At 34.9% G+C, this 26,628-nt stretch overlaps 3 protein-coding genes across 6 annotated transcripts in view; 2 read left to right on the top strand and 1 right to left on the bottom strand.

Annotated features, from left to right (window-relative positions):
- Positions 1 to 1,947: 1,947 nt before the first annotated feature.
- LOC105209983 (putative leucine-rich repeat-containing protein DDB_G0290503) lies at positions 1,948 to 23,714 on the bottom strand. 4 transcript variants are annotated; one of them, XM_029038849.2, is made up of 14 exons: positions 23,521 to 23,714; positions 23,180 to 23,411; positions 22,938 to 23,079; positions 22,410 to 22,873; positions 22,266 to 22,347; positions 22,095 to 22,201; positions 21,550 to 21,657; positions 21,402 to 21,491; positions 16,662 to 21,329; positions 13,389 to 13,484; positions 12,973 to 13,286; positions 10,244 to 10,343; positions 9,144 to 9,428; positions 4,879 to 6,992 (listed from the first exon to the last, which is right to left on the bottom strand). In XM_029038849.2, the coding sequence occupies exons 2-14, from the start codon at positions 23,216 to 23,218 to the stop codon at positions 5,325 to 5,327; spliced, it is 8,163 nt and encodes a 2,720-aa protein (XP_028894682.2). In that variant the 5' UTR covers positions 23,219 to 23,411; positions 23,521 to 23,714; the 3' UTR covers positions 4,879 to 5,324. The 4 variants fall into 4 exon arrangements, with proteins under 4 accessions (XP_011178997.2, XP_028894682.2, XP_028894683.2 ...); XM_029038850.2 differs by having other exon boundaries at positions 23,180 to 23,368; XM_011180695.3 differs by lacking the exon at positions 4,879 to 6,992 and adding an exon at positions 1,948 to 2,472 and having other exon boundaries at positions 23,180 to 23,713.
- A 358-nt stretch (positions 23,715 to 24,072) lies between these two features.
- LOC105209984 (tRNA methyltransferase 10 homolog A) lies at positions 24,073 to 25,356 on the top strand. Its single transcript, XM_011180696.3, has 2 exons — positions 24,073 to 24,976; positions 25,036 to 25,356. The coding sequence occupies exons 1-2, from the start codon at positions 24,214 to 24,216 to the stop codon at positions 25,218 to 25,220; spliced, it is 948 nt and encodes a 315-aa protein (XP_011178998.2). The 5' UTR covers positions 24,073 to 24,213; the 3' UTR covers positions 25,221 to 25,356.
- An 834-nt stretch (positions 25,357 to 26,190) lies between these two features.
- Positions 26,191 to 26,628, top strand: part of LOC105209985 (uncharacterized) — a 28,540-nt gene continuing 28,102 nt past the window's right edge. The window contains exon 1 of the mRNA XM_011180697.3: positions 26,191 to 26,349. The gene's annotated coding sequence lies outside the window, so the exon portion shown is untranslated. The remainder of the gene's footprint in view (positions 26,350 to 26,628) is intronic.

Raw genomic sequence — 26,628 nt, 5'->3', positions numbered from 1 at the left:
CCGATATCCAAGCAGCCGCCAAGTCAACCATCCAACTTAAGTCGTCAGTCCGCCAGGCAGCCAGCCGGACCGCTCGTGTTGCTGATTTGAATACCTGTCCGGATATATACCACATGTATGTATGTATGTATGTGTGGTGTGTTGTTGCAGCGCATATTCAAAATATGCCGATATTTATTCGCATTTTGATTTCGTATTTGAATATATCTACATATGAATTTGCAGAAATATCAGTTAATGTAGCGTGCGTTTGTGTTATCGCAACGAACGCCGAACGCCCGAACATGTACGTTGAACAAGTGCGCTCGCACGACGTCTGCCGACACGAGCTGCTCGTACTTATAGAGTTTTAAATTTCAGTTGGCAAATGAAGCGTGGCGTTAGAATTTCTTTTGCATTTCTTTTTAGAAAAGCTTCTGATTGACTTTTTATTATTTTTGGCGATCATAATGGAAAATTTGCAGTCTGCAAAGGGATCAGTGGCGCCGCTTTCGGAATATTGATTGCTATAAGGTTGGTTTCAGGAATATGTAGGCTCTAATATAGTTCTTTATGGAAAATATAGGCTCTAACATAGTGCTTGATGCTAATATCCATGTCTGCTTGTATGCGTTTAGGATGAAGTACGTGTTCTATTTCGCTTTAAAATCAATATTCGACCATCATCAGCATATTCAGCTTGGTTCATAAAACTAATGCTAATAAGAAACCAGTTAGTTTTATAATCTGCGCGATGTCGGGATTTACATATGCATTGTATATACATGAATATATTTCTATATATATATACAATATACCACTTTTTTGCATTAATGAAAACCGCTTATCCTTATTGACCTTAAAAACGGCAAAAAAATTAATCCAATCATAGCTGATTTTTTACTATTATTCAAAGTGGGCAGCAATAATTTATATATCAAATGTGACTGGTTTAGGTCTTATATACCATTCTTATACAATAGAGATTCTTAATAATTTCTTATTCAAAGCGTCTGTGTTGCGAATTCCTTGTTGACTTGTCTCTACAAACATTTTTAGTTTTCTACACCACTCTTTCTTTTGGTCATAGCTCATAGTTATATACTCTAAACATTTATAAAATTATTTCATAAAATGCATATCTGCTTCATATATATACTATATACAGTGCAACTTCTCTAACTCGAATCACCATAATCCACAAAAAAACTTCGAGTTAGAGAGACTTCCGAGTTACAGAATGTAATTTGTATGAATATTGACTTCTATTGCCAATTCAATAGTTCGAATTATGGAGAATTTCGAGTTAGAGCAGTTCGAGTTATGGAAGTTCAACTGTATGTATATTAATAGTTATGTGTGTATTTTTCATTTTATAAAGCGAAATTATTGAAACGACTTATAAACATACGAAACAGATTCTGACTTAAAAACAAAAATATTTTTCTCGTTTGTACACGAAGCGCGCAGCACAAGCCCCTCTAAATTGTAAACATGTTTCGCATTGCATTTTCATAAGTTATAAACAAATATATAAATATATATTATGCAAATTTGCTCTATGTATACTAACCTATAATAATAAAAAAAAAACAGTTAAAACATATAGCACAAGCAATTAGGATCAAGTTAAGTTAGTGACGTATATACGATACTCATTATAGCTTGATTATGATTGCTATTAGAAATTAGAATTTTAACTTTTTCATAATAAAAGTTGGCATACAATTTAAAAGAGTGTTCAATACCTTTAATTAAATAACAAATAGTTGAAATTAAACCGTTAATCACAACAATAAAACATATTTTTCGATTTCCTCTATAACTCTTTATAGATATACATATATATATTTGAAAAACTATATATATTTTTAATGCAAATACAATAAATAATTTTATTGTTTTTTAAAGCAAACAATTGTTGAAATGATTATTACAAATAATACAATTAATTGGTAATAATACAAATTTAAATACACATTTGTATTTCCTGCGTGTGCACGTAATTGTTCGCTTTTTTGTAGGCTTACAGTGAGTAGTGCGAGCAGCAATTTATTAACAAGTTATATGTAAATTTGCGAGCTTTTTATAATATTTGTGCTGCAACTTATTTACTTCTTCAGTTTAACAAATGCAATGGCCATAAATCATTTACATATAAATATTATTGTTTGATGCTTACTCACCATACATAACCTACAAATTGCGTTTTCTTTTACTTTGTTGTTGCACACACACACACACACGCTAGTATACAAAGTAGTGTATATAAGTACATAAGCAATGTAAACAATTTACATTGTAACACAAATTATGAATAAATATTTTAAATAATTTAAATTAAAGTTGTATATTGGTTTGATCCAAATATTAAATGCAATAAAATGGACGTTCGTTTTTCAATTATGGCTTCAAATGCAAATGTTGTGTTGGCGCACAGTTGTTCTATTTCCGTTTGAATATATTGCTGAGACGCCGCTTTGGTGGAGAGTTCTGGAAAGGGATAATTTAAACAATTTAAAAAATAATGAAATATAAAAAAAAATAATAAAATAAACAAGTAAGGAAAGGCTAAGTACGGATGCAACCGAACATTTTATACTCTCGCAATTTATTGATATATATATTCTGCATAAAGTTCAATAGAATAACGAAAATCATCATTAATAGTATATGGGGACTGAGGTAATTCCTGAACCGATGTCACTCGTTTTCACCACCAAGATACAAATATCAATGACTATATTGTCCCTTAATTTTATATTACCTATAATTAGGTATATGGGATCTGGGGGAAGTTATGATCTGATTTTAACCACTTTTGGTACAAACTGTTAAAAAAAATTCAGAGGAAATGAATTACATTAAAATATCTGAGAGATTTACCTATATTTGTGGTGAAAAATTATTCTTAGGCACCGAGTTTTTCATGTTCGATATCAGGAACCTTGAAAAGTCATGGTCCGATTTTGACAATTTCTTCACAATTGATGTCACAGCTCAAATACAGTATTTGTGAAAGTGAACGAATCAGAAGAATTAAAAATTGAGTTATATCGATTTCGCCCATATTCCACCCGTGTCATCAGGGTGTCAAGAAAGTGCAATATACCGAATTTCATTGAAATCGGTCGAGTAGTTCTTGAGATATGGTTTTTGACCCATAAGTGGGCGACGCCACCCCCATTTTCCATTTTGAAAAAAAAAAAAAAATCAGTGCAGATTCTTTCTGATATTTCTTCTATAAAATTTAGTGTTTCTGACGTTTTTCGATAGTGAGTTAACGCACTTTTAGTCATTTTCAACCTAACCTTTGTATTTGGAGGTGGCCGTGGTTATTATAGGATTTCTTTAATTTTTGGACTATATAAGGAAATGGCTAAAATAAACGACTGTAGAAAGTTTGGTTTATACATTTTTTTTTTGGTTTGCAAGATATATACAAAAAACCTTTTTTGGGGCGGGGTCACGCCCACTTAAAAAAAAAAAAATACATCCAAATGTGCCCCTCCCTAATGCGATCCTATGTTCCAAATTTTATTTTCATAATTTTATTTATGGCTTAGTTATGACACTATATAGGTTTTCGCCATTTTGTGGGCTTGGCAGTGAACCGATTTTGCCCATTTTCGAAAGCAACCTCCTCAGGGTGCCAAGGAATATGAGATGGAGATTCTTAGATTCGGATGTTGATAATAAGATTTTATTTCGAAATCTTGCTAATGCTTTAGTTAACAACAAAAGCTGATGGGATACATATTTAAGTTTTAAGGTGGGTTTCAAAATTTTAAAAAACATTTTTTATCTTATTAAACATTGCTATATATTTAAAATATTATCCAAAAATATCAAAACGATTCGAGTACAATTTGAAGGAATAGACGCTTTGGAAGTTCCGCCCATCAGGCCACGTCAGTATGAATGTAAAACTTTAAACGCGTTTATCTCAAAACTCAATTTTTCAAACCGTTGAACACGATTTCTCGAAAAGTTATGAAGCGATTTTGTTAAAATTTTCCACACATCTTTAAAATAACATTATCTAGTTAATGAACGAGGGATTTTTTATATTTTTATTGCAACTATTTTTTTCGAGCCAATATATGGCAAAAATTTGACCAAAAAAGTGAGTTTTTTGGTTAAAATTCTGTCAAAAATTCAAACTTCAATATTTTTTCCCCTTCGTTCAGTAACTAGATTATCCAGGTACTATCGGAGTATTTTTGGTTTATTATTTTTTGATTTTACCAATGAGTTATGATGTCCACGACAAGACCTTATTTTTTTGGACAGGTCATGGGAGATGAGGTGTCAACGGCTGAGTTTCCGGAATATTTAAATAAAAATTTCACAAAATGTTGTTTAAACCTGCTCCTTTGATATGCTGAATTTTTGAAATGAAATATTTGATTGCATATAAATTAAAAAAAAAATTGGAAATTTCGATTTCAATTATCAATACCGACATAACCTCAAACTAAGAAATATTTATTTTAGTAAATACTAAATTAAAATTATTTCTTAGGTCTACATGTGTCAATAACTGATAAAATAATTACATTTTCACAATTTTATACGTAAGAGAACTTATGTTATTGGTACAGATAAATATGAAGTCACTTTTCAAGTAATTTAAAATAAGTTTTCCAAATGATAAATTATATATGGAAGGAGTTGGTAACCAAAGTTGTAATATTACTCCGAAAGATTACGAAAAGTTTGTTGCTGTGTCGATGTTAAACTTTATCCAAAAATAGTTTCAGGAATCCACACATGCATAGCTATAAATCTGGTCCCGATTGCAGTGGTAACTTGCGACTGATATTCGAAATTATTTTTAGTACATATATAATATATTTACCATTATTTTTTCTTCAAAGAGTAATTGTAAACCTTAGCTTTCTTTCAACTTTCAAATTTTATTGTACAATATCATCGTTTTAGAAATACATAGCGATTTTGCCTGAAGCAAATTGAAAATTTCTAAATGTTCACATTAAACAAACAGATATTGACATCAAAATGGTGGTTTGCATGGAATTTCACTCTCGACAGAGCCGAATCGATGCCTTAAGTCGTTGTTACGGGTATAAATAGAACAAAAAATATGTTTTTTTTTTTTCAAATACACAAAGGAATTGTTTGAACTTAACAATAATTTTAGACCACATTAATTTACAATCTATTAATATTTTTTGTTACTTTTAGGGTTTTGAAAATTTATAGTTCCAACGAAAGTGTTATATTAAATGGATATAAAGCACTAATGACGCTTTATGAATATCATCAACTAGACATACAGTCCGACGAATCAATCCCAATTCTCAAGTTGAATATGCACTCATTCACACATACAACGATAGGATCAGATAGATTAAAGCGATTATCGGTGCAAAGACCGCTATAGTGATGGTTAACTGCAGTTGCTGATCCAAGCGCACCCAAATGCTAGACCACAAACGCAACACATCCGCTAGCGTAATCACCGCCTCTTTGCCACAAGCATTTTGCGTACTTTCGCCGAGCGCTTTCACAGCCAACACTTGCGGCGAATTGAGCTCTAAATTCGCCGCGAGCGTCAACTTCGTAGCGCACTTCGGCACGAGCGTGTAAGTAATTGAATGTCTATTCTTCATCGAGCGCCTTCTTATTGGCGAGGCCACAACATCGAATGCAAAGTTGGTTACAGCGAACGGTGCGGCCGATGAAGTCTCTGCCGCCAGCTGTTCGAAATGTTTGGAGCGCGCATCGAAAATTTCGATTTCATCAAGCGTTGATGGTTGATCGGCCGGCTCGTCTTGAAGGCTATGCTCCACAGGCAGCGAAGTGTTTAAGTTGGACGAATCGCTGTCATCGCTATTCGTATCACTTTCCTCCATACCGTTATTCGAAGTTTCCGTTAAACTATTATCTACGCCCGTATGATTCATTTTGGTTGGCTCATCCAACGCTAGTTGCGACAGATTCGTGTCGTAGGCGTAGTCTGGCGAAATATTGGTCTCATGACAATTCGGCGAAACGATTGCTCTGTCCTCAGCGCTAGTCTCTTCAATAAATTCCTGTGTACCGGACAAAATTTCACTGAAATAATTCGATGTATACTCTGGTATATCATACTCTTCGGGATGTTCGCATTTCTTCGCCAGCACTATGGTGGCATTCAGCCGGATCGTGTGATTATCCTCACTGTCGCGCACACTATCATTATCCTGTTGGCCGCCTTGCAGCCGCTGTTCGACTGGTATTGCGCGTCCGCGATTGTAATTGTCGCGTCGTTGCTTGTGCGCCTTCTTGCGCATTTGTTCGCGCAACTTATTGCGACTCGGTGTACGATGTCCTCCGCCACTGGCGTACAACGATAGGCGTGGTCCGCGATCACGCTTCGAACGACGACGATGGCGTCCGCCAACACCGCTGCCGCGCCCCAGCGCATCACCAGAACTGGCAGTCGTCGTGGTGGCGGTCGCCGTAGTCGCCGACGTTGTTGGGCCGGTGGTGGGCGTGTCAGCGTCATCGTGTCGCTGTTCAACACCTTCCATCAATGGTTTTAACGACTTTCTTCCCACTTTTAACGGTGTCTTTGGCGTACCGGTGGATGGTGTGTCCGTTGTTATCGGACTGCTTGTTGGCAAATTTTTCATTCTACGTCCGATTTTCAGACGCAACAGCGAACTGCGTCGCTTGCGTGCGACACGTTGTTGTTCCAACATTTTCAAATGCGTTTGCGACGCAGGCGCATGACGGATGGCCGATACATCGGCTAAGGATAGTGTTGGCACTGTGGGTTTCAAATTTTCAATATGCGTTGAAGCTGTCGGGCACTTCTCGACGGTTAACGAGAGCATTGACGAACTGGATATCGCCATGAATTGTTTGAATAGACTACGACGATCGAAATGTGTTTTGCTCTTGCGTGGCGTTGATGTGCAAATTTGGTCGGGACTCTTCAAGCACATGGCTTGGAAGTTTTTCCTTTGCACAGCCTTCAGAAGATCATCGGACAATTGTTTAGGCTTTCGTAGTGATTGGATTATTATTATTATTGTTGTTCGTGAATTTGTGAATTGCAGAAGTAGAAAATAAAATCAATTAGAATGAGTAAATGTTGATTAACGGCAAAGTTTCTAACACGTTCAAGAAACACTCACGCAACAGCAACGACCAACCATTCAACAACAATAACGATAACGTAACTGCTACGATTACAGCACAAACAGCATAAAGGCAAGAATAACAGTGAAAACAATCACGGTTATTGAACAAGTGGACTCACATAAAATCGGTTATTTTTTTGTTTTACTGTCGTACATGTGAAAAAATTTAAGATATGAAAAATATCGCATGCGATTCATATATACTGTTAAAAATATCGCATGATATTTTTTCGAAAATTGTAATATTTTATAGATCAGATATTTTACAATTAGTAGTTTTGAATGACTAGCACTTTTTCATGGAATTAAAATAAATTTTATATTGTTAAAAGTAGATTTTATGCAACAATTTTCAGCATAATTATCACACTGTATGATCTTGATTTCTTATTTAGTAGAATAGAATTGATTTGATGATGGAGTTTTGTCTAAAGTATTAATGAAAAAAATATCAATTCACATAATTATATGTAAATATTCAATCGAATAAAATTAATTTTTCCAATTCATTTCAATCGAAAATCGTTCGAAAACGGTATTTTTGCAATTCGGTTCAATATTTACGACTTTTCCTTGCAATAATTTATAAAATTTGACAATTTTGTATATATTTTCCAAAAAAATTTCATTATTGGAAAACATAGCCTCAAAATTGTAGAGGAAAACTTTTGGAAACTCAGGTTTTAGACTTGTCGAACCACGAAAAAATTAATAAGAAAGCAATATTTTATAAAATTTGACAATTTTGTATGTTTTCCAAAAATAAAATTTTTATTCGAAAACACAACCTCAAAATTGTAGTCGAAAAATTTCGAAATTCAGGCTTTAAACTTATAAAACCACATAAAAACAATCAAAAGACAATATTTTATAAAATTCGACAATTGGAAAACATATACCAAAAATAAAATTTTTTCTTGAAAAAATAAGAAAAATTTCAAAATTCAGGCTTTAAACTTATAAAACCACATAAAAACAATCAAAAGACAATATTTTATAAAATTCGACAATTGGAAAACATATACCAAAAATAAATTTTTTTCTTGAAAAAAATAAGAAAAATTTCGAAATTCAGGCTTTAAACTTATAAAACCACATAAAAACAATCAAAAGACAATATTTTATAAAATTCGACAATTGGAAAACATATACCAAAAATAAAATTATTTCTTGAAAAAATAACCTCAAAACTGTAAGCTAAAAATTTCGAAATTCAGGCTTTAAACTTATAAAACCACATAAAAACAATTAAAAGACAATATTTTATAAAATTCGACAATTTTGTATATGTTTTCCAAAAATAAAATTATTTCATGAAAACATAACCTCAAAATTGTAGTCGAAAAATTTCGAAATTCAGGCTTTAAACCTATAAAACCACATAAAAACAATCAAAAGACAATATTTTATAAAATTCGACAATTGGAAAACATATACCAAAAATAAAATTATTTCATGAAAACATAACCTCAAAACTGTAAGCGAGAAATTTCGTAATTCTTACTTATCGACTTATGATACCACATAAAATCAATACAAACGCAATATTTTCGAAAATCAGGCTTTAGACTTATAAAATCACATAACAACAATACAAAAAATGTTTTTGGCTAGGACACCTCAAATATTCACTCTTAAATATTTTAAAAATTTAATAACAATGCATAATATACATATAATAATACATAAATTAAAAGTAGCTTACTTATACCATAAGTCTTTTGCACTCGCTTAACTCGGATTTGCAGGTTAATTTATTTTAAGTAATGACAAATTTTAATTCAAAATATTTTCAAAAATAAAATATTTTCAAAAATGGTCTCGCTTAATCGAAGTGTGCAAAAGATCATATTAATTATAAATATTTTTAAACAAATTTAACACTTATAAAACAACAAATATAAACAACAACAATAAACCGCACAAACTTAACACTTAAAAGTACTCAAATTTAAACTCAAACATTGAGCAGAAAATAATTAAAATAAATTGTGGCCAATTGAAACTCACCTCATCCTTTGGATTGCTATGGCCCATACTGAATTTCGAAGCGAAAAAGCCAAAACGTACTGGCGTTTTCGCCGAGCTGCCGCCGCCATAATCATTCACTTCTCGGAGTATTTCGCGCGGCGGCTCCGAACTGCCGCCCAACGACAACCGACCGCCGTGTTTGCTCGGCGTCGGCGGGCCGGGACGCTTATAATTCGTGATGCCGGTGAGTTTCTTGCGCGCACCACCGCCGCTTGTTGTGCTCAGCAAAGCGCTCATGCTGTCATCCAAACTATTGGGGCCGTCCTAAGGGAGTGGAAGTGATGGAGAGTATGAATGAGATTTCTGTATAGTTAAAGTTTTTTCTGTTTTTAATTTATGGAATATTGCGATTATTGAATTATATATATGCAGACAGCATGCGACGAAGACCAACGTAGACAAGTAGTACAAACATTTAAACAACAAGTGAACAATTTTAGGATGTTAATAAACCGTACACAGGATAACAAGGACAATGCATTAAACACGAAAGAACACAACAAAACGAACGTGCGCAGAAATAAATGCATTACAAATGACAACAACAATTTTGCACAAACTAATTTAATTGCTTCAAAATGTTTACATTCAGGCAAAAAAAAATGGATTTTAGCATAGGTGCACACATGTACTCGAAAGAGAACCCTTACAATTTAGGTATATGCATGTATGTATGTATGTTTGTGAAATGTACAATTGTTAATTGTCGCTGTCAATTTTAGCGAAAGATACATTTTGCCTTCTGCCGCTCGCTTTGCACTTCAAGCAGCTGTCTTTTCAAACATTTTGTAAATTTTTTTTCTTTGCAAATGCTCGGAAGCGCATTTTTGTCAATTTTGTGTTTTTTTTTTTTAATTTAGTTTGCTTGCTTTCTCAGGCTGTATTATTAGCAAATTTCATATTTTGCATCGTCCATTTGGAAATTGTCAAGTTTTGTTCAACTTTCTGGTTTTATAACAGTGCAAAATGCGGGAAATCGTTGGATGCGATACTGCTTTGGATGTTATCACTGTTGTTTCGCCCTCTGAGGGTTGTGTGTCTTGAGTGGGCTTCATCATGCTTGTTCTGGTAGTGCTTACTTTCAATTCATCTTCGGCTAAGCCATGATCGTATTGTGCAGCATAGGTGCTTTTCAGGTGCGGTGGCAATAAGGAATTTCGATATTGTAACTCCTCGGCGCTGAAAGAAGTTAAGTGGATGATTAGTTTTGAATTGAAAACTAAATTTTTATTTTTTTTTTTAATATAATATAAATAGAATAAATAGTAAATAAAATAAAAGAATAAAAATTTAAATCAAAAGTAATTGTAAAAATAAAAAAAATATGTATTTGAAATGAAAAATATATAATTTAAATTAATCAATTTTTTTATATAACAAGAATTATTTTAATAACAATAAAATTAAAAAACAACAAAAAAAGAATAATAAAATAATTAAAGAAATAAAATAAGGTCTTGTTCTATTCGAGAAAAATTTAATTGCGAAAAAAATATTTTTTTGATATTTTTTGTTATTTTTTATTTTTTAAAACTTTGAATAAAAAATTTATAAATTTAAATTAAACAAAAATGTTCGTATAAAAAATAAAATAAAAATTTAATATAAAAACTAAACAAATTTATAACAAAATAAATATATTTTTTAATTTATTAATTTAAAATTTGAAAACAATTAAAGAAATAAAATATATTATTTTTTAAATATATTTTTTTGATATTTTTGGTATTATTTTATTTTTTATTTTTAAAACTTTAAATAAATATTTTTAAAAAATATACATCAAAAATGTTTACATAAAAAATAAAACAAAAAAATGTAATATAAAAACAAAACAAAAAATTTAAATTTAAACAAATATTAAAAAAAATTACAGTAAAAAAATAAAATAAGGTGCGTCTTATTCTATTCGAGAAAAATTTAATTTCGAAAATATATTTTTTTATTTTTTATAAAAACAGTTTTTAAGACTTTACATAAAATTTTTTCAATAAAAAATATTTAAATTCAATTAAACAAAAATGTTCATATAAAAAATGAAATAAAAAATTTATATATAAAAAACAATAATGAACATTCTAACATTAAAAGAAAGTAAAAATAAAATACAATGAAAAAATACAACAAAAATATTTATTTTTAATTTAAAAAATTTTTTCTGAAAAAAAATTAAAGAAATAAAGATTTCGAAAATATAATTTTTTAATGTTTCAGTACTTATTATTGTTTTTATACTCTCGCAACCTGTTGCACAGAGTATTATAGTTTTGTTCACCTAACGGTTGTTTGTGTCAACCAAGAAATAAAAGAGTTAGATATAGGGGTATATATATATAAATGATCAGGATGACGAGTGGAGTTGAAATCCGGATGTCTGTCCGTCCGTGAAAGCGATAACTTGAGTAAAACTTGAGATATCTTAATGAAACTTGGAACACATGTTCCTTGGGACCGTGAGAGGGTTGCTTTCGAAAATGGGCAAAATCGATCCACTGCCACGCCCACAAAATGGCGAAAACCAAAAACACATAAAGTGTCATAACTAAGCCATGAATAAAGTTATAACAATAAAATTTGGAATAAAGGATCGCACTAGGAAGGGGCATATTGGGATGTAATTTTTTTGGGGAAGTGGGCGTGGTCCCTCCCCCAAATCGGTTATTTGTACATATCTCGCAAACCAATGAAACTATATAAACCAAACTTTCTGCAGTCGCTTTTTTTAGCCACTTCATAATACAGTCCAAAAATGAAAGAAATCGGATAATAACCACGCACACCTCCCATACAAAGGTTAGGTTGAAAATTACTAAAAGAAATCAGAAACACAAAATTTCACATAAGAAATGGCAGATGACAGCTGCACTCAGATTTTTTTACAAAATGGAAAATGGGCGTGGCGTCGCCCACTTATGGGTCAAAAACCATATCTCAAGAACTACTCGACAGATTTCAATGAAACTTGGTTTGTAATAATTTCCTTACATCCCAATAATATGTTGTGAAAATTGGCCAAATCGCTTCACAACCACGCCTACTTCCTATATACCAGAACTTAGAAGATGATCTGAATCGTTTACTTTACAATATATAAAGTAAGCACTAGTGAAGATATCGGTGCAAAACTTTGCACAAATACTGTATTTATACAGTGGCAGCCCATTTCTAAAAATCGCCGAAATCGCACCATAGGTTTTCAAGGCCCCATATATCGAACATGAGGAGCTCGGTGCTTCTAACCTAATATTAGGGTTTCCAACTTTCAATGGACTTTATACAATATATATGACGAATATGTGGGTCAAATTGTGTATTATATAATATTAATTAAGTTAAATAAATAAAATGCGAGAGTATAAAATGTTCGAAATGCACCCGAACTTAGCCCTTCCTTACTTGTTTAAATAAAAGCTATATGTTTTTTAATAATAAAAACTACTTTTTTAATCAAAAATATATTTTTTTAATAAAATCTATTTTTTTTTATAAAAAAAAACATTTTTGTAATAAAATCTATTTTTTTAATAGAAAATATTTTTTTTAATTTAAAATTAATTTTTGAATTAAAAGAGAGAAACTGACTAGTATAGTAGCAACAATCCGCAACTAAATTGTGCCCATGCGCCTAATTGTATGCAACGTTTTTTAATATTGATGCAATATATGCAAACTGAATGTTTTACTACATACAGGATGAACACAAAACGAACTACCGAATAAAATATATTTTTTGTACAACAAACTATTGCAATTTTTAAATTTAAAGACTTAAAACTTTTTAAATTATATAACAATATATTCAACTCACCAAACATCACGGCACATCGACATGCGGCCCGTTTGTAAATCGGTCAGGTACGTATTATTGAAAATTTCACCCTCCTCATCCTCCATTGCCAAATTGGAACTGGTCGGCGCATTCGCGGCAGCCGACGACAATGAACGGGGCAATGAATTTGTCGCAAAACTGGGACGTTTGAAGTGTGCATCCTCGGCGGCATCTTGTAATTTATTCAATTTGGTCGATAATATGGCATTTTGCTTTTGATACTCCAATATGCGATCGTTCGTCTTCATGATTTGACCGGATAGCTTACGTATGTGTTCCTCGTACTTTTCATTCTGCGTGCATAAATTTCAAAAAAATAAATATGAAAATTAATTTTTGATTTAAAATTTAAAAAATTTCAATATTTTGAACATTGTTGTGTTATGCTCACTTACCTGTGCCTTAAGTACGTCCATATCGCCGCGCAAGCTGCTGATTTCGCGATCTTGTTTGCCTTTCATTTTCGTCACTTCGTCGGTATATAATGTTTTCTGTTGCGAGTCGAATTAACGCAAGCAAAACGTTAAAGAAACGAGTTCAAGTGGCGTGCGTGGAGGCGTGGAGTTCGGTTCGGTTCAGTGCAATATTGAGTAATTGTGGAAAAATCGACCGGAAATGGTCAAATGGAAATTGAGAAACAAATAGAGGGCGCAAAATGAGAATATTTACTTTTTGTTGTTGTAAAACTTCTAAATATTTTTTGTAATTTACTAGCTAAAGTCTGCATTGCGTTTGGCATGAAGTATTTATGCATTTGTCTAGACTAAAAGTAAAAGTCAATTAATCAATTAATGGCAAGATAAGGCAAGCAAGCAAATGCTCAATTAACGAAAGAAATATTTATAATTCAGTTATGCCGTTTTCGTGACAACAAAAACAATGACTGTGGGGACATCACAGCTGTAAACTAAACTAAACTAAAACACAACATAACCTCACTTCACTTACACAAATCAAATTCATGCAAAAGCATACAAACTGGACGTTTGTTAAACATTAAAAAAATAATGTTATTTATATATATATATATCTATACAAAATTTTACAATAACAAAACTAAAACACTCAAATAGATAAATCTAGACGCGCACATAAGTATACGAGGCGTATACACAGTTTAAGATTAAGTACAAGCTAAGTATATATACTAGAAAACAAATGAATACATTATCGGTAGGTGGAGGGAAACTCATAGCGTATGTCACAAGCCTTGTATTGGTAATGTAATTTAGAAAACCGCTGGAGTGTTGCTTTTGATGGACAGCTCCATATCATTGCGCGTCATAAAGATATTGAGCGTGATTGCAAGCATTACTTGCGACATGAATACAACAGCGAAATATTTGAAACAGGTGTTGAATCGTTTTTTCCACTTTGTCCGGGTCCCATAGATTTCGAACCTGTGACATTGCGTCTGCGTTGTGCGTGTTCGTTTAAACGAAGCGGAAACAATGAAAAAAGGAAAAGAAAAACCAAGGTCAGAAACACACTAATTTCGCTAAGTAAAAAATGGTACTTTAAGGAGTTTAGTTTTTAGTTTAAGTTTAATTCGAATATAAAAAAATTGTTTTTTTTTTAGCGAGAAGAGTTGTTGAACATGTCGTGGTAGTGCTGGTTGATGTTGTTAGAAAATTTCACAGTTATGTATTTATGATTTTGTGCGTTCCATGCAATGTTTTTTTTGTTGTTTGTAAGTGAGTTTTGTTTTGTTCTTGTAATTTTAGTATATTACTTCTAACGCTAAATGGGCCTGTATGTGATCAAATAACTGACACCTAAAAATATAGAATATGTTTCTGATACCAGCTCCGTCTATTGCGCAACAAATGATTTACAAATCGACATAAATTTAAAATCACATCGTTTTAAGACACGCTCAAAAAGTCTACACTTGATGCATTCGGTAGAAGAATGTTGATTATAACAAGTAAGGAAAGGCTAAGTTCGGATGCAACCGAACATTTTATACACTCGCAATTTATTGATGTTGTTTTATTAAGATATCTCAATTTGACTCATATATTCGGCATAAAGTCCAATAGAATAACGAAAATCAACATTTATAGTTTATGAGGGCTGAGGTAATCCCTGCACCGATTTCACTCATTTTCACCACCAACAGACATTATATCCAAGATTATATGCTAACTTAATTTGGCTAAGTATTGCACATATTAACCGATATATGCGGAATAAAGCCCGCCGTATTTTTGAAAAACCTATAATTAGGTATATTGGAGCTAAAGGAAGTTACGGCCCGACTTTAATCATTTCTGGTACAGAGACATCATATTAGATGAAAAATATTACCCCTGAATTAAATTAAAATATCTGAAGATTTTCACCGATATTTTAGGTGAAAAAGTACCCTTAGCTACTGAATTCTTCTTGTTCGATATCCGGGATCTTGAAAAGTTATAATCCGATTTCGACCATTCCACAAGTGAAGCCACAGATGATATACAGTATTTGTATAAAGTTATATTCCGTTATCTTCATCGGTTCCTTATGTATATATTATAAAGTGAAGGAATCAGATGGAATTCAAAATTGAGTTATATGGGAAGTACACGTAGTTTTGAACCGATTTCCCCAATTCCTCATCTGTTTTATTAGGATGTCAATAAAATATTATGTACCGAATTTCATTGAAATCGGTCGAGTTGTTTCCGAGATAAGGTTTTTGACCCATAAGTGGGCGTCGCCACGCCCATTTTAATTTTTTTTTTTAATATGAATACAGCTTACCTCCGCCATATTGCATGTATATTTAGTGTTACTGACGTTTTTCGTTAGCGAGTTAACGCACTTTTAGCAATTTTCAACATAACCTTTGTATGGAAGGTGGGCGTGGTTATTATCCCATTTCATCTATTTTTATGATGTGTAGAAAGTGTAACCACAGAAAGTTTGGTTGATATAGTAGTTTACGAGAAATGTACGGGGCCACGCATACTTCTTCAAAAAATTACAACCAAATATGCCCCTTCATAGTGCGATCCTTTGTACCAAATTTTACTTTTATAATTTTTATTATGGCTTAGTTATAACACTTTATACGTTTTCGGTTTTCGCCATTTTGTGCGCGCGGTATAATAGTCCGATTTCGCCCAGCAACCCTCCCACGGTTCGTCAAGATATCCGTTTCACGGACGGTCGGACAGACAGACATCCGGATTTGAACTCCACTCGTCACCTTGATCACTTTGGTATATATAACCCTATATCTAACTCTTTTATTTTTGGGTTATGTAACATACAATCATTATGTGAACAAAACTGTTATACCGTCTTAGCAACTTTGTTGCGAGAGTATAAAAATATAATATATGGAATATCATGGAACTCTTAAAAATTCAAAAATACACCATATTATCTTATATATTTCAAAACCGTATGAAAGAAGCTTCTACTACAAAACCTATGCAACATTTGCGACATCATTTGATTTGCAACAGACGGGGAAGAACGTACATAAAAACATAGAACAAACTAGCTGACACTAAAGCACAGTTAACAGTGTGATGTCCCTACAATGGGGAATGACTAGAGCACGCAAGGACTTTGCTCAACTAAAGTTACAAAAAAAATAAATGTATAAATACGAAGGCTACAACACAGAGTGCTCTAACTACATAAAATGTGTGTATTTTGTTAAGTTGGCTTACCATTTTATTCTTCATTTTATCCAACTTAACCTCCATCTCTAAGCGATTCTCTTTGATACGCTCCTCCGCCTTTTCAGTTTGTTCCTGCAGCCGTTGCTTGGAATCGCGATATTTGGCTTGTAAAATTTGGTTGTCCACACGCAGCTGTGTGTTGGCCTGCTGCTCCGACTCGACTAGCTTCTCGGCAGTGGCGAGACGTTTACGCAATTGCTCAATCTCCTCGTCTTCTTCCTCATTGCCACAACGCAAGCTGTCGCGCTCCGTTTGCAGCATTGTAATCTCTTCGGTTTTGACGCCCAACTCCTTGCGGATTTGCTCCAGTTGCGCTTCGAGCACGACGACTTTCTCTTCGCGTTCCGAGAGCAAATTATTATTTTGTATTTCGTATTGCTTCAACTTGGCACAGGTGTTCAGGTGTTCGTTTTCAATTTGCGCCTTCTCCTCCTTCAGCGCGCACATATCCATCTCGAGGTCGCACATTTGTTGCGAGAGTTTTTCGCATTTCTCTTGTGATATCTGTAGGGATAGCGAGATTTTCGAGAGCTGATCGTTGATATTCGAGTTTTGCTCTTGCAATTGCTCGGCATCGGCTTGTAGCTTATTGGCAAGTGTTTCGTAATCGTTGGCACGTTCCAGCGCTTGATCGCGTTCCTCAAGGGCTGTCTTCAGTTGCTCGGCGGTGTTGTCTGCACTAATGGAGTGCTGCAGTTCGTTGAGTTGCGAATTGATGGCACCGATTTCGTGGTTCAAACGCACATTGCTCGCTTCGGTCGTCTCTAATGAATAGTTGAGCTTTCGTATTTTTTCCTCATTCATTTGACGTATTTTCTCGAGCTTTGTCATTTTGGCTTTAGCATCTGCCTCAGAGGCTTCTAACTGTTTTTTCTCCGCCTCCAGTGTTTGTTTCGTTTGCTCCAGTTGGTGCACCTTGTTGAGTAACTGTTGTTGATTGCGTTCGGTGGCGGCTAAGCGCTCCTGTAGCACTTGTTTATCGGCTTCTAGCGTGCTCTTTTCGCGTTTCAACTTCTCAGCGCTGCTCTTTGAGGCATTCAGCGACTCGTTGAGCTTTTCGTTTTCGTGTTCACTCTTCGAGCAACGCGCTTGCGTGTCGCCCAACTTTACGGCCATTTTCTCAATGCGTTTCTGGTAACCCTCTTGCGTTTCACGCAACTTCATATTCTCAGCGGCCAATTCTTCCTTCTTGGTCTCCAGCGTTTGCAGCTGCACACGCAGTAATTTCAACTCATTCTCTGTGGCATCGAGCTTGCGTTCCAGCGTGGTGGAATTCTGCAAAATGTTCTTCACCATCGACTCGGTGGAACTGTGTTGCACGCTGGTTTGTGTGAGCTGTAAACGCAGCTCTTGCAGCTGTTCGACGAGCGTATCTTTCTCCTGCCGCAAAGCATCGCTGCCTTGTATGAGGCATGTGACATTCTCATTGGCGCGTTGCAGTTCGTTTTTGAGCTCTTGTTTCTCTTGCTCTAGGCGTTCCAATGTACTTGTGGCGTTCTGGTATTGCTCTTTAACGACGCTGCACTCATGCTCCAGCTGCACCAACTGCGCTTTCAGCTTATCGTTGACAGCTTTCAAATCGCTCAGTTCCTGCTTCAACTGTTCCGCCAATGCGCTTTGCTTGCGCTCGGCAATTAGTTGCTGTTGCAACTCCGTGATTTCGGCATTGCGGTTGAGCAGTTGGCTGTTCAACTTGTCATTCGCTTTCTCCAGCACCTCCACGGCGCCCTGCCGCTTCTGCTCGGTCTGATCGAGTTGTGTGTGCAGCTGTGCGTTGTTATGAAGCAGCCCATTGAGCGCGCACCGCAGCTTACCCAGTTGCGTGTCCTTTTCACACGTCGGCAACTTTATGAACTCATCGATGAGCGGTTTCTCACCATCGCCTGCCGCCGAGTTGCTGTGGTTCGCTATCACCGTGATGATTTGCTCCAAAATGCTGTCGTTATTCTCCTGCTCCACCGATTGTTCGGCCAGCATGCGCATCATTTCCGACAACTTCGTCTGCCAATTGTCACGCTCGTGCTCTTGCTCCTCTTGCAAGCGCTGCAGTTGTGCCTCCTTCGCCGAGATATCAGTTTGTAGTTTGGCGACCAGTTCATTGGCGTCGCGTATTTGATTATTGAGTTCGTCGTAGCTCTTTTCCAATATCTTTGCTTGCTGATCCTTCTCACAGACCGCCAACTTCAGTTGATCGGCTGTCTGCTCCAACGAGGCTAACAGTGCGGATTTCTCCTCTTGCTCACGCTGTATTTGTGAAGTGAACGAAGCGACATCCTTGCTTAAACGCTCCTTCTCTTCGGTGGCCTTTTGTAGATTTTGTTGCAGTGTTGCAATTTGTTGCGTCTGTTTCAGATTCGCTTTCTCATATGTGCTCACCTGGTTTTCGGCGCGTTTCAGCACGGCTGTTTGACTCTCGTAGGCGGTTTTCAGACCACTTATGGTGTGCGCCTTCTCCTTGAGTATGCTCTCGAGCTTTTGCTCGGTTTCAAACAAACGCGTTTCACTTGCCTGCAGTTTCGCGCTCAATTCACCCTTGCAGTCGATCTCTTGTAGCAGCTGCGCATTCAACTCGTTTAGTGCGCTGTCGGCTTCGAGCACTTTACCATTGACCTTGCTGTGCTCAGCCTTGAATGTGTCGATTTCTTGCAGCAGTGTTTTATTTTCCTTCACTACCTTCTCCATTTGCGTTTCCAAAGCTTTAAGCTTTTCGGTGCTGGCTTTGCCAAGTTGCAACTGCTCGTTTTGTACTTCTTCCAGACGTACTATGCTCTCTTCCAGCTTCTTCGTCACTACGCTACTCTCTTCCATAAGCGCCTTCAGATTGCGCTCCTTCACGCTTAACTCTTCTGTAGTTGCAGCAAGCTCTTCCTTCAACGCGTTCACAACACGCTCATGCTCAACGCCGAGTTCCATTAAACGCACCGTGTGATCTTCGGTAGCGCTCTGTAGCGCATTTTGCATCTCATCGGTGACCTGCTTGAAGGCGTCTTTCAAATTGCCAATGTCTTCCTCGTAGATTTTCAGTTGATCTTCGGCATTTTTCAGCTTCATGTCACTCTGTTCCAGTAGCGTTTTGTAGTTGGCCTCCACTTCCTCTTTGGCTGTGATAAGATGCTTCATCTCCTGCTCCACTACTTCCATTTTCGAAACTGTTTCGTTGTGATTACGGCTCATTTGCTCCAATTTCTTATTGAGTTCGAGCTTCTCTTCTGCCAAGCGTTTGTTGTTGGTTAACACATCCGAAAGCTTTTTCGGCAGATTAACGGAGGTATTGGATTTGTCGCCGCACAATAAAGCATTTAAAGCATTGAAGGTCTTGAGCGCCGCGCTCAGCTCTTCCTTGGCCTCTTTGAACTCCTTTTGCAGCAGCTCATTCTCTTTTTTCAGCTTGCCCATGCTTTCCTCCAACGTATTACGTTCTTCCGTGATTTTGTGTATGCGTTCATCGCGCGTGTGTATGGCTAATTCATAGTTGTGTTTTTCGGTTTTGAATTCCGTCAACAGCGTGTCAATGCGTGTCTCCAATTCATCGTTCTTCTTACGCACCTCAATTATTTCCACGCCCAGTTTACCCATTTCGAACTCCTTCACAGTGATCTTATTCTGCATGGCCTCCAAGTGGTCGGCTGTCTCACGCCTGTCGCGCTTGGTGTCTTCATGTTGCACGAGTATCTTTTCATACTTCTCCTTAAGCATTTTCTCGGTTTTATCGTGTGCGTCCAATTCATCCTGATAGTTTTTGATACGATCATTTAATGTGCGTATCTCATCCGTATTGTTGAGCATGCCTTGTTGTAAGGTTTCGATCTTCTTGCGCAGCGATGCCACTTCGTCGTTCAAGTCTTCGTTTTCCTTGCGTATCGAAGCGTTGACTTTCTCATAGTCTGAAATTTCATTCTCTAAATTTTTAATTTTTGCCGTCTGCTCTTGACGCTGTGCGGCACACTTATGCTTGTGCGTGTCATAGTCATTGGCCAGCGTATCGAGCCTGGCGACTAGCTCGAATTTCTGCTCGTTAATTTTAACTAACTCCTGCTCGCAACGTATTATCTTCTCTTGCATACGTTTCTTTGCCTGCTCCAACTCCATATTTAAATTGTCCACACCTTCTAGTTGTTCCTTCAGAGCGCCTACCTCCTTTTCGAACTCCAACATGCTGCGACTGAGTTCATCGTTACGCCGCTGTTTGGACTGTAGCTCGACTTGTAAAGCTTTCACGCGACCCTTTTCGTCTTTGTAATACCCGCCCAGTTGTTCGACATATTCCACCAAATGATCGAGACAATCGCCCGGTGTGATGTCTTTGTGTTCCTCCGCTTTGGCCGTCATAATACCAATTCTTGTGGCAATATTGTATTCCTGTGCATGTTTTATGGTGAATTTTCGTATCAATTCGGCCAAGCGTTTATTATTGTTCTTTAGCGCATACAATTCATCGCGTAGCTCAGTATTTTCGTGTTCCTTCTCGCGCAACTGCACATCGACCACGGAGCGTGCGAGGTTTTCGGGACTACTTGAACTGCCATCAGTGATTGGTGAAAATGAGGCATCCAAATAGTCGGGGCGGGAATTATTCCCTGTTGAGCGTGTCTCATTTATAAACTGTTCCAGTTCGTGCTTGTTTTCACTCAAACATTGTATGGCGAGATCTTTTTGCTGTTGAAGGATATAGCGTAAGAAATTCTTTAACTCTCAAGTAACTTATGCAGAATTAGTTATAAAACGTACCTCGAGTTCAGCAGTAAGCTCATCGACTTTAAAGTCCAGCTCTGTAATACGATCCATGCAAACCACTATTTGTTTTTCGGCAAAATGAAGCTAAAATGAAAAATTTGACATTAATTTATATTTTTTTAGTGAAAAATATATGCACTACCTTCTCTTGAACCAAATTCTTTTCTTCACGGAGGTTTCCTAGCACCTCGTTGAGTTTTGATATTTCTGTCTCCTTTTGCGCCACCTCTCTGCACAAACGGCGTTTTAGCTATTCATTTGTTAGAAGAAATTTAAAAAAATAAAAATTAAATTAAATTAAATAAAAAAAATCAAATTAAATTAAATAAATAATAATTAAATTAAATTAAATTAAATAAATAATAATTAAATTAAATTAAAAAAATTTAATTAAATTAAATTTAAAAAAAAATTGAAAAAAAAATTTAAAAAAAATAAATAAATAAAAAAAATTTAATTAATTAAAAAAATAAATTAATTAAATTTAAAAAAAAAATTAAATTAAATTAAAAAAAAGCACAATTAAAGTAAAAAAAAAAATAAAAAGAAATTAAAAAAAAAAAAATAAATAAAAATAAAAAAAAAAATATTTTTTAGGAATTAATATAAAAATTTTTAATTTCATATAACTTTAGATAATTGATAGCTAATAGATAAATGATCGTAAATGTAAAATTTAAAAATTACCTGCTCTCCATCCTTATTTTTTGGCGAACTGCATTCTGTTGTATTTTGTGTGAGTATATCGTTTTTTAAATCTTGAATTGTTTGTTGCAACTTTTTATGATCTTGATCTGTAAGAAATAATGAATGTTAATCATTTATATTATACGTTAATAAAGCTCATATAGCACATACTTAATTTTTTCATCTTTTCTTCATTTTGTTTTATTTGCACTTCCAGCAGTCCCTTCTCGTAACGCTCTGTCTCCAGTTGTGCCTAATTTCAAATTTGAAACTCATTTATATATTCCAGAAACCAATAATTTCACATTTACTTACACGCAAATTATAAAGCTCTCGTGTACGCTCCTCCAACATAGCAGATTTTGGAGTTGGCGGCACAACACGTGGACTGCTATTGCCTGGCGCATAGCGTGACGATCGCATTGGCGAGTCCAGGCGTGGAAAAGATGATGACGAATAATTGTTAGTGGTATTAGTGGAGTTATTGCTGCTTGAGTGACTGTCACTTGTACCCGGGGAATTATTACTTCTCAATGATGTACCAGCAATAGCTTGTCGCAATTTTTCACGATTTATGGACTGACAATCGATCAACTCATTGAAGAATGCCGCAATGTTTCGTTGATTATTTACCGACAGCCGCTTGCAGATGTCATGGAAATTTGTTTCTGGACATTTTACACAGGAAAAATGTAAGAATAGAGAATATGCATAGATATACTCTGTTGAACTGATAGTATTTTCAGCGTCCAGGAGAGGCGAATAATCGGAATATTGTTCTGAAATTTGAAACGATATTTTAAAAACAACAAGCGAATTTTTTGAATTTTGTTGGAGTATTACCTTTTAAGAAACTTATTACATTGCCTTCAGTTTCCGACTTTTGTAATAAATTGTGATTTAAGCGAAAATTTTTATAAAATTCGTCAATATCTGTTTGTTCCAAACTAAAGTAATTAGCGGCAACAAACCCGCATTCAGTTACCTACAAATCATAAATCAAACAAAAAATTCATATTTCAAATGTCATCAAATAAGTGCTTGTATATATTTTAATATAGTAATACACTTTATTCAACACTCACCCAGTGCAACAGCACTTTTTTCCAGTTTCTCACATCCATTATAGCAAAAAGTTGGCTTTGCTCCTTGCTTAATCCTTATATTTTCCTTTGACGTCCTATTTGCCTACCTGGCTCACTTTGAATTTCTATTTTAAGCAAATTTTGAATATATATTTCTTTACAAAACCACAGCACAACAGCAATGACAAACTGTAGAACGAATATACATATAATAACCGATGATTTTTAAATCCTAGTATTGATATATTTTAGAAGAAAAAACAAAAACAATTCATTAATCGTTCTTTAGCCGCGTCTTTTCTTTTTCAAAATGTCGCAGTTTAACACAATTCCGTTCTCACTCTGCGCTTTCTGTTTGTTTATTTATAGTTACGCTGTTTAGCGATGAAGAATTAACTATAAAAACTTCCAAAATTAACATAATCTATTTGTCATGATAATTTTCCGTAAAGAAATCTAAAGTTTAATAATTTTAAGATTGAAGAAAAAACGCAACTGCCGTTAACTGTTCCTTTGAATTATTTGACATTTGGTACGAGGCAAAACGACGCACGCTCGGCTTTTCGTATCTTGTACGGTAGAAGTTTCAGGGCTGCATTCAATTATGTCAAATATTTCAATTGAAATAATTAATTTTAAATATGTAAATTATACTCGTGTATATCCTTATAAGATTAGAATAAATATCTGTAAGTTAAAGTTTTAATTAAAATGTCTCTATATGTAAATTAAAAAAAAAAAACTTTGCCTCGATATCATTAGGGCTGAATATATATTACATTTTTATATTTTTACTAAATGTGCATATAACAGACTCGGTTGATTCTAACCTTATAGTACAATTTTATTTTAATAATTTAATTAGCAATAAATATTATTTAAGATTTTTGAAATAACGACTAGGCACATGGTTACTTTCCACATTTGTTTTTCTTTTCGGTAGTGTAGAAGCTGTTTTCTTGATTTCACTATTACATTCCACAAATTACAAACAGCTGATTCAACAGCGTGTAAGAAAGTAGACGAAAACAAAAATGCCCGAAGAAATTTTGGAGCCACAGAACAAATTACAAAAAATTGAAAATGTCGAAAGCGACAAACAGGTAGAAAATGAAGCAAAAGTGCAAGGACCTGGAGAAACTCCACCGAATCCCCAAAGTAAGAATCAATTGAAGAAACAAAAGCGTTTGGAGAAATACGAGGGATTTAAAAAGGCGCGCAGACTGAAAGAACGTGAAAGACAAAAGCAGAAGCGTCTTGAAGCCCAAGCGCAAGGCTTACCCACTAGAAATGGACCTTCGCGCAAAGAGCTGAAGAAACGTCAAGCACAAGAGCTAGGCAAACTAAGTGTAGCAATTGATTTAGACTATGATGACTTGATGCATGACCGCGACGTGGCGAAATGTATAAAGCAGTGCCTACGTATTTATACTATAAATCGTCGTTCGACATGTCCAGGACAACTACACGTAACTGGCATCAAAACTGATGGTCGCATTCATACTAGTCTTAAACGAAATGATGGCTGGGAAAATTGGCATTTGAAATACCATTTTGATAAAACGCATACGGAAGTTTTTCCAAAAGAGAATATAATATACCTCACATGTGAATCAGATAATGTGCTGGATACTATAGAGGAGGGTAAAATTTATATAATTGGTGGTTTGGTGGATCATAATCATCATAAGGGTCTCTGCCATAAACGCGCAACTGATAATGGTTTACATACGGCGCGTCTACCACTAAACGAGCATGTGAATATGAAAACACGTGCAGTACTTAGTACATTTCATGGTGAGTTAATTAATTACTATATGATGATTGCAGATTTAACAGCTTAAATATGATTTCAGTTTTTGAAATACTCTTGCGGGTTTCGGAAGGAAAATCGTGGACTGAAGCAATCATTCAAACCTTACCTGAAAGAAAGGGTGCCAAACCTAAACAAGATTTAGAAGAACCAACGGCAAATCATTCAAATGAGACGGAAGTAGCAAATACTGAAATAATTGTTGATAACAAATGCGACGAAGATTGACGTTGACTTCGTCATTTGAGTTCTTAAGTTATGTACCATAAATTATGCATACTATATTTGTGATGTATAAATGTTTAGTATGTTGTAAGGGTATAATTAAAAAAATTGATATCAAGAATACGCATTTAAAGTCTTTCAATATCGCTACATTATAGTCACAGGTTTACAAGACTAGTGCTTCAAATTATAAGCACCACAGCTTCGTTGCACAAATCCATGCATTGGATTCGGTCCTGTTCACCTTATATTCCAGTCCTCCAATTCATTTTGTCATTTTATTGTTGTTTAATCCGTAATGGACTCTCCTCTGGAGGTTGTCTTCTTTGCTCAAATGATCTGTATGCAATTTGCAAAATCAGTTGGTTGCTTCGTCGGGCATAAAGCCGATTCTTGGTATCGACAGTATTTTTTCATCAAAAATAGCACTTAATAATTAAATCAAAATTTAATCAAATACAATTAAAAAGTCACGTAGTTTTGAAAACTATTGTGAATTGGAGTGAATTCGTACCAAATAATTGTTTAAAATAAATTTGCTTAAATTATTTTATTTTTTTAAATTATTCTTTCTGACAAATCATTGTGAATGGAGTAGGAACTGTTCACAATCGTATTAATTCCGTATTTAATCATTTTGACCTGAGAAGCATTCACTAAACGCAAATGATTCTGTGTATACGAATTATCTGGCTTTTCGATATAAAATCTTTATGAAATTTTTTTTAATGGATTAAATAATTTAAAAATATATTTAAAATTTGAAAACACTGACGTATATTGATTTCATGCGGATGCCTGTAGTGTAACCGGGGCATTACCAAAAACATAAAATCTCGAAAATGCAACCCTGTGGTTATGCACCGGCTGATGCAATTTTCCTTCTCCCACTCACGCGAATACGAATAGAAGATACAAAATGCTAAAAAAGGAAAACAAAACACAATGAAAATAACAACAATGCGAAAGAAATCGCGCAAATGCGAAGATACACAAAAGCGAACAAGATACAAGCCAAGCGAAAACATCATGGACAATTTAGTTACTCTTCGATTTTCGAACAGTGCGGTAAAATCTAAAATTTACTCAAAATATCAGTTCGTGCGTTTTTGTGTTGTTAATATTAAAAACGGTGAGTGAAATTCATTTTTGTTAAACACATATTTCATAGCTAGGCAATAACCTACCATCATTTGCGAAATTGGTTATCACACCTTGGTATAGGGCTTTTCATATTGTTAAGGTCGAATGTGCCCTGAAGGCCGCTGAATTCGTGCGGTACCAGTCCCGGGCTACAACGCGTTCGTGCCTCCGCCTCTTATCCGGCAAACGGAAGGTTCATTGTGTTTTGACGCATTTGAGTTGCTGCTTTTCCTGTGCTAAATGCGCAAAAAAAAGGAATATAAATAAA

Source organism: Zeugodacus cucurbitae, chromosome 5 (genome assembly GCF_028554725.1).
Source record: "Zeugodacus cucurbitae isolate PBARC_wt_2022May chromosome 5, idZeuCucr1.2, whole genome shotgun sequence".
NCBI lineage: Eukaryota > Metazoa > Arthropoda > Insecta > Diptera > Tephritidae > Zeugodacus > Zeugodacus cucurbitae.
This window is presented reverse-complemented; position numbering and strand designations above follow the sequence as displayed.